This window comes from Pseudonaja textilis, chromosome 1 (assembly GCF_049901715.1).
Source record: "Pseudonaja textilis isolate UNSWEBS1 chromosome 1, rPseTex1.2, whole genome shotgun sequence".
Classification (NCBI taxonomy): Eukaryota; Metazoa; Chordata; class Lepidosauria; order Squamata; family Elapidae; genus Pseudonaja; species Pseudonaja textilis.
Window position 1 is genome coordinate 306,731,727 of NC_141990.1, and position 16,279 is coordinate 306,748,005.

Below are 16,279 nucleotides of genomic sequence, written 5' to 3' on the forward strand. Positions count from 1 at the left end.
TGAAGGATTTATTCTGGAAGATTTCCAATTTTGCAGCAAATGAAAAGAATGAGATATCTAAAGTGATAAAACAAGAGATGGTTCTCAAACATGTTGTAATATAAATGAACTACAAAAAGCTATGTCATTCATGTGAGAAAAGTATCAAGTGGTTTGGAAAAAAAGCTAACCTTAGGACTGGCACATCAGTAGTTTATAAGTGAGTAGGAACTGTAGTAGTTCAACACCACCACACAGTATCATGATGGAGCTAAGTGTCTCATATCTTCTGAAACTAGCCTGGCTAACTAGATTTTGAATTGCATACATGTGGGTGGTTGTGAACAAGGAGTAAATGAATAGAAGTGGCAATTCTATGTTTGTTTCTACTTGCTCTGAGTCTTGATTATAAATAGTGGTAGAAGTGTTACAAATACAGGTAGTCCTTGATTTACCACTAGAATTGAGACCAGCCAAGCAATTAAGTGAGTTGTGCCTGATTTTAGCACTTTTTTTTTGCTGTGGTTGTTAAAACAAATCATATGGTTGTTTAACCAAATCCAGCTTCCCTCGTTGGCTTTGTCAGAAGCCCCTTGGAGGTTACAAATGGCAGTCACATGAGCCCCAAGATGCTGCAACCATCATAAATGCATGCCAGGTGTCAAACACTAATATTGATCATGTAACCCTAACCCATGTGATGGTTGGAAGTGTTTAATGAATGGTCATAAGTTGAGGACTACCTTTTTGTGATTCTCTGTGGGACGATTAGCACCATGCTATCAAATAGTCCTATTATGATTCTATACTTCTTGTAACAATTGGATTTGACAGCAAATATACAAAATCAACTACTGTAAAAAATAAAATAAGGCCTAAGTTTAAAAATGTAACTTTTATTAATGCTCACAAGTGAGCTTGATTTGTATCATACATTGAAATAGCTCTGCTTAAGAAAAAGACAGAAAAAGTGCATTTACAAGAGTAATTTTTTCTTTAGTTCTCTGTGAAAATGGAAGGAATTGGAATCACAGGTTGACAAATTGGTAAAATGGAACTGTAGGTGACATTGAGCCTTAAGTAAATGACCCCTGTACATGTCTCCCACTTGAGACTTTCAGATACTGTGAATGTTTAATAATCTGACAATCTAGAGAATCTGTTATAACTCTACAGCATATTAACAAGGAAAAAGGCAGAACTCCCCGTTTCATTGTACAAAGATGAATTTTAAAAATTGATTAAAAACCACTATTTACAATTCTATGCAAACTGTCTTAAATACATGGTTTCTGGAGTTATTTACAAACTGTTTTCAGTCTGTGGGAACAATCCACAGCTAAAACAGTCATTTTATATCTCAGCTTTGGCAGATAACTCACTTCAGCAACACAACAAATGAAAAATTGTGACAAGTATTGTAAGGGCAACCCAAGAAATTTGTTCCTCAGAAGCAACAGAAGTACGAGGGCTGCCAAAGTTTTCAAGAAAGGGTGCCGGGTTATAGTTGTACACCGTGAAAGATTGAACAGACAAAAGGACTCCATATACGAATATGGCTGATACATAAAGCCATGTGTATATGAACTCGTTAAATGAAGTATTTTTTATTGAATGAGTGAGCCTAACTTAGAATTTTTCTCCCCAATTTTATTCTTTTTTAAAAAAATACATAAAAATACAACATCCAATGTCTGAATAAATATATTTAACAAGTCACAAGATACCTTATTTTACACAAAAAATTCCGCTTTAGAAATTTTGTTAAATAACTTCATCGTTATATATTTTATTTTTTGCCTTTTGTAACAAAATAAAAACTCTGAAATTACATAGAAAAAGACAAAATACTTTTGCCAAGGGATAAGATAGTCCACTGAAAACCTATTCACAATTCCACTGTAAACATTAAACATTAAAATATTTGCATAATCATGTGCTCGAAAAATCCTATAAAAAGTGGAAGACTCATTAAGACGGTAGTTTCCAGTCAACTACGCTTCCTTTCACAATTTATTTTGTCCAATTTAAAACTGGGCACAATGCTGAGTACCTACTTTGGCAGGTCTGTACAAAGCAACTGCATCTCCTAAACATAAAAATAAAAGTGGGACTCTCGCTCAGAATTAAGATATAGCTCGGTGAAAAAAGTGCAGCAGTAATTATTTTCTGATTAACTTATTTTGATGCTATTTTTGGTGCACTTGCTCTTTTACTTAAAGTTGTTTTTTTTTATAATGCCCAATGCTTCATTGGATACCTGTGTTTTCAAATCAGATTAAGTGCCCTTTTTCTGTTTAAAGCAAAGTAAAAAAAAAAAAAACAAAGCATAAGACAGAGGTGTCTTAAGTGCACCCATTTATCTTTAGTTGCCAATTAGATTATTCTCCACAATAAAATGTGTTGTTTAAAAAAAAACTATATGGACAAAATAGAGGAAGGGGCACAAAGGAGTAGAGACAGACAAGTCCAGCAGTGGAAGAGTATACACACTATACTTGGCAATGTCAAACCAACTGGGTGCTTTCTGTGAGATTTCCGGATTTCTGTCCATGGCAGCAATTTTCTGCATGAAGCAGAGATAATCACCAGTATCACCTGCATTCAACAGCAAGCACACTCTGTGGAGGGGAGGGTGAGGATGGGCTCATTCCAGTGTCTGAAGAGCCAGAGGACATGGATGCTCCAGTATGGGACACTGTAAAAAAAAAAAGTGCTTCCATGTTAATGGCTCTCTATATTCTTTGGTACTATAGTGCAATGTTACTCCCACCCCAAATCATCTAACCAAACTGGGAAGTTTTGTATCAAGTCTTCAACATGTTGCAGGTTATCAGCTACCAGGCCAGTAAATTGTCTCAAAAGATGCCGGAAAACTATTAGCTTAAAGGGGAGCCTTAAACATCTGGAAACGACCAGCTGTAATGCATCCCAGAACTGGGGTTTAGAATTTTGGTAATGTTCACACATCAGAAAAGGCTATTTATTTAAACTTGCATGCCAGTTCAATTATAACAAACTCTAAACAATGTGCAGGCTAATTTCAATGTAAAGATTAAATAATAAATAAAATCAACCACATATCAAGGGACCAGCACTTCAAATATTTTGTGTTTTGACCCCAGTGTGCAAGATTTATTTTGCATTTTCCTGATAGATATTTTTCTTCCTGGAATTATAGCTAAGCATACTTTTCTTAATTATGGATTTTAATTCCCCCCCCCGCCCCCCCGAATGATAATGTAAGTCAATATCTAGAGCAAAAGATGTATGGGAGAGTTATGGTCAGACCACTCATGCAAATGAATAAAGCAAAGCTCACCTTCTCGGTCCTTCTTTTTCAATCGCCGTCTTCTCCTATCAATCGTCGCTACTTCTGATTTCAGAGACATGTAATATTTCCTGATTTCCTGTAGTTTTTCTTGTAGAAATGAGATTCTCTCTGTGCTGCTCATATTGTCCAATTCATCTGTTTATACAATCAAATATCAGCAAAGAGATTTTTAGCACAAGCCTGAAATATTGCAATAAAGTGTGACTGTTACATATGCAGGTGGTCCTTGCTTAGCAACCATTCATTCAGCAACTGTTTTGAGTTTACGATGGCAGTGAACAAGTGGTACCTACAACCAGTTCTCAAAATTATGATCGTCACAGTGTCCTACAGCCACATAACTGCACATTTTATTGCAGGCTTCCAATAAACGAAGCCATTGGGAAACAGGCAGGAGGTAGCAAATGGCAACCATGTAACACTTTGCTTAACAGCACCGATTCATACAACCAATCAACCAGATGTACTGGAAAACTATACTAGCAAAGTAGTATTGCAGCTAGTTAAAAAATTCAAATAGGAACAATGAGTCTGATGTATAGCTTACAGTGATCAAAGCTCATGTTCCACCATTTAGCACAAGGAAGGAGCCATTTTACCAACTACTAATCAATTTAGAACAGAAACAGAATAAAAAGAACCCACTGCATATGTGTATATTTATACAAAGGACTTACTAAGCTGGACAGTCCATTTGTATACTCTTGGAGAAACATGATGGTTCTTCTCTCTCTGCTTCTCTTTATCCCCATCTTTGATATTAGGAGATACCCCTCTGGCAGGCGATCGATTGAGTTTCTGTGGCTTCGTTACACCAATATGCTTTACAGGAGTACATTTACTTGAGCTGTCAAGGGCTGGAAGATCTTCACTATCACTGCTTTGCCCTAAAACAAGACACAAACAGATTTATACTGTATAGCATATATTTAATGCTAGGAGATTCAGGTGTGTGTGTGTGTGTGTGTGTGTGTGTGTGTGTGTGTGTGTGTGTGTGTGAAACGTAACATAACAGCATTACATTTTAATATTGTGACTGACAAATATATTCTCAGTAATCCTAACATGTCTGCAAGACAGAGCAGTTTCAAACAATACTGCATGCTGAGGGGAAAAAAACAGAAGATCAAGATCATATATAACAGAAGATTCAAGATCATATATTTTGTGGCATTCAAAACCTTTGTTAGACCAATACTTGAATTCAGCTCTGCTGTCTGGAATCCGCACTGTATATCAGACATAAATACACTTGAGCGAGTCCAGAAGTATTTTACCAGGAGAGAACTACATTCCTCTGTTCACAACAGAATATCACCAGACTTGAAATTCTAGGCTTAGACAACCTTGAACTACATCGACTAAGACTGGACTTAAGCAAACGTCTTACCAGTTAATGAATATTTCAGCTTTAACCACAACAACACAAGAGCACACAACAGATATAAACTTAATCTAAACCACTCCAAACTTGATTGCAGGAAGTACAATTTTAGCAACAGAGTCCCTAATTATTAGTTCCTATTTCTTATATTTAAACTTATGTTTATTCTTATTTCTATTGTATTGTAAGCTTTTGACAAATAAATCAACAATAAATAAATAATCAATAAACTATAGAATTATTTCCAATTGTATTTAAAACCTGATATTGAATATGGATAAAATGGCAGCTAGCAACTAGATTTTTCATACTCCCTAAATCACAATGTGGAGATTTTTCAGATTGCCCTGGAATACTATTTATAGTACTAAGAAAAGTTTCTCAATTTTATCTGCCCATGCCAATAAGGCCTATACAGCAATAAGTGTGAGTTGAATAACATTATGTCCGGAGGGCACCAGGACTACCTATCCCTGTACTACAGGGGTGTCAAACTCGCGTTGTCACATGACCATCACAACTTTCCCCCCCTTTGCTAAACCCGGGGTGTGCAGGGCCAGTGTGATGCATCCGGCCCACAGGTCACGAGTTTGACACCTCTGCTGTATCAAAATTAAACTGAAATAGTTTCATCTAAACAGAAGACTATAAACATCTTATATTTAAATGGCACATCCGCGTAATATGTCCCACAACTATTTCTAAAAAGGAGAGAACTCCAACTAGGATGCCATACAGTCATGACAGTTTAAGCTTAAAATGCTAGAACACAGACTTGCATACTGTACATACTTCCAAAAAATATTACTGGTAGTCCTCAACCTGCAGTCATAATGGAACTTGCTCATCACAGTCATAAATCATGATGCTCATAAAACAGGTTGATTGGTCACCAACCTAATTTTTCAGTCATTAAAGCAAACATGGTTGTAAAGCAGCCACTGTGGTCGCAATTATTCAGAGATTAAGAATTGAGTGGGGAGAGGAGGAAACGCTCAACAGGGTCTTTTGTATCTATGAGCTCCCAGATAAATAAGTAACTCCTGGCCAACAATGGCTTGCAAAAATCAAAAGGCACATTTCTTTCTGGAAAAAATGTACTAGAATGCCAGGGTCACTTGTAAAAGATTGTCCTGACCTGTAACAGCCCCATATGAATGAGATAAAATGTTAAAGTTTAACAGGAACAAGGTGAATCAAATCAAATGAAGAAATGGGCTTGAGGTGTAACGGTTGCTAGATGGATGAAAAATAAAATATAGCCAGTGTCAATGAAACCTATTACATTTGTATGCAGATTAGTGTGTCCAGGACTGTCATTTTGCTACTTGTAATCCCCCCCATTCTTTCACACTGACAGCGATGATGGTGACCATGATCACAAAGCTTTAGCACTTTAAAAACTGACACAGATGCAGAATTCTATCCATTATTCTTAGCAAAGAATACTATATATTGTGAACCCATCTCTTCTTGACAGCACTTCTCTAAAAGTTTTAGGGAAATTCAGCTCTGTATACTTATAAGACTTAGAAGAACATAAAACCAAAATCCTTTCTGGAACAAAACCTACATACCTGTCCCATTTTTCTCACTTTTGGCTATCGTACTTGCTCGTTTGGGGGTACGCTTTTGCCGCTTTGCCAGTGAACTACCACTGTTATCCCCAGGCCTTTTTTGTCCTGAAAGTAAAATGAAAGTTGCCATTCTATATAGTATGTTTCATTCATAAGTTACTTGTATAAGAAATGAAAAGAACCAGAAAAATTGCCTTTCCCAAGAGATCATAATGACAACAGAAGTACTTTACAAGGTTAATGAAATTGTGGAGATTACAGTTTGATTTTATTTTTTATATTGTATTTCCAAAGCATTTTTTCACAGCCTCCTTACACTTGCTAAAGATGAAGAAACAGTCATCACAGTGAACAGAATCATGACTTCCTGCTAATAAATGCAAGTTGATGCTAGTGCACAAGTTGTATCCTCCTCTAAAAAGGAACCACTGGCTATCATACAATAAAAAATAAACCTGAGAATATACTTATCAAAATGCTGCAGTAAACACCCAAATTAGGTTTCAATTCAAAGGTTTCAACCATTTATTTAATGGATGCAACATTCATACATATCAGCTAGGATAGTCAAAGGCAATTCAAATTGAATAAAATAAAAAATATAAAAAACATTCTTCTATTCTCCCCTCTGCCCCCACCGGTATTTTATTGTTGTAAGCTTGATGATGGATAAAAACGAACTAAATTGTGACAAGTCCCACATTTATCTTTAAAAAATTAAATGAAGAATTAGTCAAAAATCCTGATTTCTGATCTTTTGGTATATTGTAAAATGCATTCTCAATTAATTTAAATCACCACAGAGAAACTTTGTACTTAGAATAGGTAATCCTTACCCTTTTCTCCAATTTCTGGACCAGCTATGCTACAGTTGCTGGAAGCTTCAAACCCATTGGCAGATTCATTCTCGCAAAGGCCTTCTTGAGACTCTTCAGCTATACTGTCCACTTCAATGGTCATGTCACTTTCACTTTTTATGCTTGGTGATTCATCCTGACTGAATATTAGAGGTGAGGCAACAGAGAAATTTGGCTGGATCACAGAAGGTAACATAGGGGGATTTGAAGTGAGGTTACTACCATCTTGCTTTTCTGCAACCAAACTTTCAGGCCCATTCTTGTCCTTTTCATCAAGATCATCCAAGTCCACTTCATGGCAAAGAAGAGTTTCAGGACCAATTTGAGGCATGGAGTCATCTTCATCTTTCAACAGTGTGCTACGGTTTTCCTCTGAAGAACAATCAAAGGGCTCACGACCCCTAACATGGAGCCGTTGATCTGATTCTGCCACCAATGATGGCATTTCTTCATTCTCATTTCGAAGAGACTCATCAGCACTGAAATCCTTACGTTCTTCCGCCCCATGACATTCATTTGCCTTCTCTTCAGTCACAATATTTGGTACAGTAAGCTCACCCTCTTGTCGTACCCTTTTGTCAGGTGACGGCTGTTCTATCACTTTTCTTTTCATAAGCTTCTTATCTTTTGACCAGAGATCTGTTTCATTCTCAGAATTAGAGCTCAAACCTTTATTTTCCAAGGAAGAAATATTTAATCGTTCAGATTCTGCAACAGGTTCATTGGTTATTTCTTCCTGATTTAGTAATGTAATCTTTGAATTCTCTAGGGAAGAATCTCTTGTTCGGTTCTTCCGGCCTTTTCCTTTAGGTGATTTCTCCACCTCTCTTTTCACTTCTTCTATTTGATTATTTTTACTTCCACAATTCTGAACCACCTGTTCACTCTCTTCACCTTCTAATTTCAATTTTTCTAAAGGATGAACTTGATTCTGATCATTCTCTGTTAGCATTTGCGAGATCTTTGCAATCTCTTCAACAGGCTTATCATCTGTTTGTTTTTCATTTTCCATTTCAAAACTTGCTGGAGAAAATTCTTCATTAATGGTCTTTTCAGAAGCTTCATCTGCTTCACTATCTGATGAAACTGAGTCTATCAAAAACAACATTAAAGGACAAAAAGGCAGAAATTCAGATTAAAATCTACATAAATATTGTATTTATGTACTACATAGAAAAAAATATAATGTTCAAAGCATTTTTTGCTTTTAGTACTCCAATGAGAACTATCTAAAAACATATTAAATGTTTAAGCAATATTTACAAACACAGCCACATAATTTTATTTAGGAATTTGTAATTCCAATTTGTAACCGTAAAATACATAAAATATCAGAAAGAAAATTTCATTTTTTTCATATTTCAAGTCATGTCCCAGCTTAATATTTAATAAAGAAAGAAAAGACTTCAACTTACATGGCAGGCCTTACAAACTGAAGGGATGTATGTGGCTATTCTAGAACTTTTAGTGAAATCCTTTCAAAAGTTGCCACCTAATTTTTAATGTCTAATGTAAGATAAAATTTAAAGAATAGAATTTCAATATTTCTCTGTGGTAGTCCTTGCATTATGAAACATGCTATTTCCAGTGGCACATTTAGTCTTTCTCTTCTGATATTTTCATTAGCATTGAAAATCATTTTGTTTCAGTGGGTCTTCGGCCTCTAATGAGGCGCTGTGGACAAAAAATACCCCTTTTAATTTCTAAAAAAATCACAAAATATAAAAGGGTATTAATTGGGGTTATATCATAAAGTGAGTAAACCTTCTATCATCTTTGGATTGTGTATGTGTGTGTATGCGCGCGCGTGTACATATGTGCTGTAGGATGTTACTGAAAAGTATATTTACATTTAAATTTAAGTTACTTTTGTCCAGACCCAGACATCACTTTAAAGCCAAGTACACCTCTCACCTCCAAAATGTTGTGCAACTGTTTTATAAAAGTCCTGGAAAAATGGAAGTGTTCATTATGTCAGTAAGTGGCAAGTAATATACACTCGGTTCTTTCTTCATTGCAGATAGCACCATATATCTCTTCATCTAAGGGCTGGCACTTGCCCTTTCAAACCCCAAATTTGTGAAATTTCTCCCTAGAGTTCATTTCAAAAAAATTCTCACCATTTGACCCTCTGTCAGAATCCAACATTCCTGAGCTACGTCTTGTTTGCCTGCGAGGCATACCTAAAAAAATTAAAGAGGCTATAATACAGGTAACACCATTTAATAATTTTGCAATTATTTGTATATTTTCACACACAAGAATGTGTTGATTTTAAAAACAGAAAACTGTTTCTACCTTAGTGTGCCTCATTGCCAGCTTGAACAACTGAGCAAAAAACTGATTGTCACACCACATGACGTGTAAGCAGAAGTACCTTCTGTCCCATTAAGCAAGGGTGAACAATCCAGCAGGTTGCTGCGTGCACTTCGCACTCCTGATTTGCTGTCACTATTAGGAGTTTTAGAGAGACCACAAGAGAGATTTGATAGAAGAGTTGATTTCAGAGGAGGACGTCCACGCTTCCCCTTTTGTTTTTCTTCCTCTTTCTTTTCATCTTTTTCAGAGTCTTCTTTACTCTGAATACAAGCATAAACAATCTCATTGTCACAGGAAGTTTAGACTTTTCCATCACAGAATGCATGAAAATATGCACTATAGAGCTTCTGGTCAACAGAGGATAGAACCAGTGACAGATCTCTATTTGTGGAATAGGAGTTCCTGGATAAAATTAACCCTTTGGAAAATCAGAGCTCTCAGTCATAGATCTTATAATTCTAAGCACCTCAATATTTTATTTCATGAAAAAAGTGAAGCAGCCCTTCAAATTACTCACAAACTTTCTAGAAAAACCTAGATTTGCTTGTCCAAATGTTGGGTATTTTCCTGGTCTTAATGGTGATACGTTTTCTTTAACTTCAAATACATTGAAAATAGTAATAAGGGAAAGATTTTTATAAATTTACTTTGATATGAAAAATAAGTTATGAATGTCTTACTTTTGTTTTTTTCTTTTGCTTCTTCTTTGGTCCTCCTTTTTCTGCAGGCCAAATAATCCTATCAGCTTTTACCCATTCATCATATCTACAAGGAAAGGAATATTGCGTCCATTTACTTCAGTGCAAAACCACAGAGGTAAATTTAACTTCGTTTGCAAAAGGAACTACAAAAATAATTTGTAACCTGCCACCTGGAATTATATGTTAATATCCAGAATTCTAAGAATCATTCCTTTAAATTCTAAGTTTGAATGTAAAATCCTAGCAACTCAGAATCCTGCTTGGATTATAAACCGAATAAAGAAAACTTATATAAATGTTTTACTGATGGCATATCCCACCATCAAAATTGACAAAAATGTATCCGAAACTATCCCCTAAATGTTGGAAATGTAATGAAGAAATTGGAGCATAGTATCATTTATGGTGGAATTGTAAGAGAGTCCAAATATATTGGTTGAAAATTAAGAATTGGATAGAAGAGATGTGTAAAATTAAAATAGAATTTAGACCCAAAATTTTTCTACTGGGAATTAACGTGGAAGATTATAACAAAGGTGTAATATATTTAACAATCCATGTCACCACTACTACAAGGTTAGCTTTTGCTCAAAGATGGAAAGGTAATGAAATGCCACATGAGATGGAAATAATTAGGAAAATTTGGATGTGCACTGAAATGGATAAATTAACTCAAGAATTAAAAAATAAGACCGAATTTGATTATTATAAAATTTGGGAGAAGTTTTACCACTAGTTGAAAAAAGGAAGGAATAAGTGTATTAAAGATGACTAAAGATTATGTATATATGTAAATTTGTATTATTCTTTATATTTATTACTTAATGATGTAAGATAAGTAGGTGTATCAGGATGTATGCACCATGTTCATTGTTTTTAAATATCTTTTTTGTTTGATTAATAAATTTAAAAAAAAGAATCCTGCTTGGATTTAACATAATAAGCAAGCAGGCAAATAAATAATTCCTACACCCTACTTCAAACAATAGATAAATACAATTGGCAAATAAATAACTTATTGGCAGAGCTTTAAAATTTTCCCACATAATCTGATACAATTTTCAACTCTTATTCTTTCTCCTTTTTTATGAACAAAGCTATGTGCCTTTAATTAAAAATTGCTGGGATAGCAAAGACAGGACAGATTCTGCCCATGATGCATTATGCAATTATTATTGATTTTGAACATGAACATGTACAGCAGAAAATTTTACATGTAGAGCCAACCTCTACAAGAACACTACCATATGTAAATTGAAGCGACTGGCAATTCTCCATGATGACTTGTTTCTTTTTTTAGGAAAAAAAGGTCTCACTGTAACTCAGGTTCCCATCTTTCAACAGAGCCAATGTGACAATATTTGTATCTGACCATATTTGAGAACACTGATATTCAAGAAAAAAGGAGTGGGAGCAGGAATGAAATTCTGTAGGCATCTGAAATAGACCTGAACAGACCACTTTAACTTTTACAGGGTAGCAATCTCTTCTCCTTACCTAACATTCCAGCCATAATAATGCACCAAATACAAAATCTCTCCGTCATCGTTTTCTGTACTTTTAATACTGGCTTCATAGATTTTTTGTGTTTTACCACGGCCATATTTTACTTTTACTTTGGTTCCTGTAAGACAAGGTTCTGCATCTTCTTCACATTCTTCCCCTTCCGATTCTCGATTTTCAAGCTCTTCCCTGCTACAGAATAGACAACAAGATATTAATTAATTAAGAGGCCAAATGTAGACAACTGTGACTTTCCCCGTTCATGCCACTCTTTCAGGTCACCTATAGTGCTGCCATCATTTCCTTTAAGGAAAATGACTCGGAAAGGTAATCTTGACAGTACCTGCACTTTCCAAGTAATGAATCTTCTACACACATCTGATCAATCCCATGTCAAGGATTAGCAAAAGGCAACGCCCAGATCAGTCGCCAGGAAAACTATGATCACCTTTGCATGACTAACTTTTGTTACTGCACTGAGGTTTTCTGAAGTGGTTCCCTACCACGATACTTCTTTTACTTGTGCATCATCCTTCCCAATGGTACTTCTAAATTGGTTATGAAATAAAAAGTTAAAAACCAAAATCATAATACATGTATTAGCTATCCCTTATACAGCAAATAATTTCATGCAGAAACTGCATGGTATTGTAATGCACTTTTCATTGTTTTCTGTAACACAATGTCCCAGATAAAGAACTTTAATTATTTTGCTTAAGTTTTGCAAGTTTTACACATAGTGATGCGTTTTTAATTTCCCATATATGCTATCTTAAATTCATGTAACATTTTTCAATAATTTGCTTTTTTCAATTTCTATAACTACCCACTCCAAATTTTCAGAATGACTTCCAATTAATGATGTATACAAGCATATTGGATCTAATCTATTAATTTCTATAGGTGCCTGAACACCTATAGGTGTTCCTCCTTACATCACTTATTCAACAACCATTCAAACTTACAATGGTGCTAACAAATGGTGCTTATGGCTGGTCCGCACACAAAAGGCACTGCATTCCTTCAGCCACATGATCATACTGGGTGCTTGGGTTGCAGTGGTAACTTTGCAGCATCCCATGGTCATATGATTGCCCCTTGTAATTCCATAACTGGCTTCCAACAAGCAAGGTCAATGGGGAAGCTGGTGGGAAGTTGCAAGTAAAAACCATGGCAGCAATGGGCTTTCTTAACAACGGCAACCAAAAGCTCTAGAACTACCGTCACTAAGTGGTGCAGTGATGTGACATCATGCTTGATCACCGTGTCACTTAACAACAGAAATTCCTGTCCCAATTCCTGTTTTAAGTTAGGACTACCTATACTTTGTTTACAATCCTTTCCTACATTTTAACTGTTCATTTATTTTTGCTATGGAGCTTTCTAGTTGAAAAGTCCATTAGGATATCATAATGCCAAACAGATATCAAGTAATATTCAAACAATATTACATCTGGAAGGTTTTAAAAAAGAGAATTTAGAGGTCAGGATGACGCTGAACCCTGTGATTAACATTTATAATTATGCTGAATTTGTTTTACCTCAATGACTTACATTTCTTGTACCTTAATGAAAAGTATACATATTTAGCCAGGAACATCACAGAATAGAACTGAATATTTATGTATGGATATATCTGTGCATGTGTAAAGGTCTAGATGGATTATATTGTAAAATCGCCATGGGATCATCTATCACAATACACAATTAGTGACACTAAAATTAAATTTAATAAACTTACTGATAGCTCAATCCAAATATATGCCCTGTATACAGATTGTATTTTTGTTCTGCTCTCTGATCCTGAGGAATCTGGTTTCTCAGGCCTGCATTTTTCTCTCTCTTTGAATTAAAAAAAATGTTCCAGAAACTTTAATCAATGCATTTCAGTTGCTAAACACATCATGGTATCAATGCAGTACTGAAATCTCTACTTTGGTCACCAGGTTTTTGTTTGTTTATTCTAATGTTGACTTTTGGAAACTTTAAATGGATTGCAAAGCCTGTGAACCCAAAAGGATGCATTTGTTATGAACTTGCCTAGCTGTTATGACCTGCATAAGAAGCTGCATGAATACAATTAAATGGAAAAGATTAATATATGTGAAAGTAGCCCTTGGGAGTTTTGAGAGGTCCCCATTAGAGACACGATGGTGCATTGGTTAGAATGCAGTACTGCAGGCTAACTCACTGCTCACTCCAGGAGTTCAATTCCGATCAGCTCAAGGTTGACTCAGCCTTCCATCATTCCGAGGTGGGTAAAATGAAGACCCAGACTGTTGGGGGCAATAGGCTGACTCTAAACTGAGAGGGCTATAAAGCACAATGGAGCAGTATAGAAGTCTAAGTGCTATTGCTATTGCTATCTACTTTGAAAAAAAAAGTCAAGATGGATTAGCTTAGTATTTTAATATATTATAATTGATGCACAATTTTGTCTGTACTTTTTGTTATTCATTCTTGTGAGCTTCAAGATGATTGCGCATAACTACTAAATAAATACATGCTTTTAGTAAAAGGATGAGTAAAAACAACCTACATCACAGGGTTCAAAGTAGTAACTTCTGGACACAGAATAAGCCTTCTCCTGTGTGTGTGTGTGTGTGTGTGTGTGTGTGTGTGTGTGTGTGTGTGTGTAAACATATCTAATACTCCTGCATCCTATTTTCCACACAACTACCCTGTGAGGTGTGTTGGGATAAGAGTGACTAGCCCAAAGTCACCCAGCTGGCTTTCATGCCTAAGGGAAGCTTAGAACTGATGGGGAGGGGGGCTGTTTTGTTAGGTTTATATTCTCTCATGTTTTTCATTGAAATAATAGCAAATGGATTGTTCTCTCTTGCCATAATTCTGAATTATCTGCTTTCAAATCTTTTTTTTAAAAAAAAATAGGCAGAAGGATGCATGTTATCCAACAATAAAAAGCTAGACTGTGATAAAAATATGAAAAGCATATGCCAGAGAGATTCCAGTTCACATCTTATATCAGCCACAGACTCAGAAGGTATAAAAAAATAATTGTCCAGCATACACACTTTAGTAATGTGGGGATAGCACATGGATCTTACAGAAGAGATGTGCAACTTTCTCAAGTTTTGGAATACCTTTACGGGGGTTCCAGCTTTTAAAAGCTGTTATCAAATGATCATATTCAGTGTGAGAAAAGGGAGCAATTACTCAAATTGCCTCTGTAGAATAAGATAGTACTCCCATATTACTATTGTAAAAGGAGTACTCCCTCACCAAAAAAAATCAGAACAAGTGCATGTAACATGGTTCAGCTCTCTATCATTGGTATAGCCTTGCTGTCCCCATAACATGAAATTATAACTGCCCTAGAATTGCAATGCCTAATTGCATTCTGCAAACCTTTTACATAAGGATGAAATTCAACTATTTACTCAGAAGCAATCCAAATTTTAGGGTTCTGGTAATATGGAATAATGAAGACTGGCAGCTTTGTTTTGCCATAAGGACATTTTGATACAACATAGAAAACCCAACACAAGGTTTTGTACCTGTCTTTTGACATGACACTGTAAGAACGTTATCATAATGCAAAGGCATACCGTTAGCATGATGAAAGCAGCCATAGCCTCTTCAGTTTCCATTACAGTTATAAAGATTTGGAAGTACAACTACTTGTTTTAGGTTGATTACAGACTGACTGTCTGAATAGGGATCACTATTAATCCAGGATTAATTTTAATCATACATTAAGATAAAAGAACAAACTATTTTTGATGGTTGAAAACTGATGTTTCTTTTTTTTAAAAAAAGCGGGACAACATCCGTAATGTAGAAAGGGCCATGCTATACATGTGGGTTCCCTCCCCTTTTTCTGGTAAAGGGAGATAATCCTTTTATTTTTAATTTTAGATTTGATATAAAATTGTGATGAATTTTCAGCAACCACAGTGGCCCGGCAGGGAATGCAAGAACTATAAAAAGGAAGGGATAAAATAACAACATACAATCCGTCTCATCCTGGGAACCCTTTTTTTGAACTATTACTATCTGGCAGATGGTACAGAATAATAAAAACAAGGACAAATAGGCTGAAAAACAGCTTCTATTCCAGGGCAGGAGCTCTTTTGAATTCTGCTATATAGTGCAGTATTAGTGAAGTGTTGGGGGGTTTCGGTTCAATGTGTGGAGGGTGAAGGATGTAAGGTGGTGTTTGATTTCGTTGTACGAGATGCAATGAAAATAAAGTAAACTAAACTGGGAATTCTTTAAGTTAAAGTAGTTACACCAAAGTAAGGAGAATGCAAACACTGTGTAAGGAAGCTTAAGACATATAACATTAACTGATGATAGTAATTAGAATCCAGCTATAGATTCTGCTACTGACCTCAATAATTATAAAGGCTAAAACTATGAATTAATTTTGAAAAAAAATTAGCACTTCATTTAAGTCAGGAATTGACAATACAGACCTCTTAATGTGCTATTATCAGACAATAAAAATAGCCAAAGTCTTGTAAAACCATTGATGTTTACCAGATTTAACATGAGATTCCCTGGGGACTTTGCTGAAGTTTTTACAAAATGTACTGATTTGGGCTGGTTTAAAAAATGTTACATTTGTGTATATGTGTGTGTATGTGTGTGTGTATGTATGT

General features: G+C 35.5%; 1 protein-coding gene across 3 annotated transcripts in view; it reads right to left on the reverse strand.

Moving 5' to 3' along the window:
* Nucleotides 1-859: 859 nt before the first annotated feature.
* ARID4A (AT-rich interaction domain 4A) overlaps nucleotides 860-16,279 on the reverse strand; it is a 55,954-nt gene continuing 40,534 nt past the window's right edge. For 2 of the 3 annotated variants that reach the window (XM_087922357.1, XM_026698673.2), the window contains 9 exons: nucleotides 11,649-11,846; nucleotides 10,131-10,215; nucleotides 9,509-9,710; nucleotides 9,252-9,314; nucleotides 7,111-8,223; nucleotides 6,275-6,379; nucleotides 3,991-4,200; nucleotides 3,302-3,448; nucleotides 860-2,677 (listed from right to left, as the gene is read on the reverse strand). In XM_087922357.1, the coding sequence (XP_087778483.1) occupies nucleotides 2,574-2,677; nucleotides 3,302-3,448; nucleotides 3,991-4,200; nucleotides 6,275-6,379; nucleotides 7,111-8,223; nucleotides 9,252-9,314; nucleotides 9,509-9,710; nucleotides 10,131-10,215; nucleotides 11,649-11,846 (2,227 nt within the window). In that variant the 3' untranslated portion in view covers nucleotides 860-2,573. The remainder of the gene's footprint in view (nucleotides 2,678-3,301; nucleotides 3,449-3,990; nucleotides 4,201-6,274; nucleotides 6,380-7,110; nucleotides 8,224-9,251; nucleotides 9,315-9,508; nucleotides 9,711-10,130; nucleotides 10,216-11,648; nucleotides 11,847-16,279) is intronic. The other variant, XM_026698675.2, reaches the window with a different exon arrangement.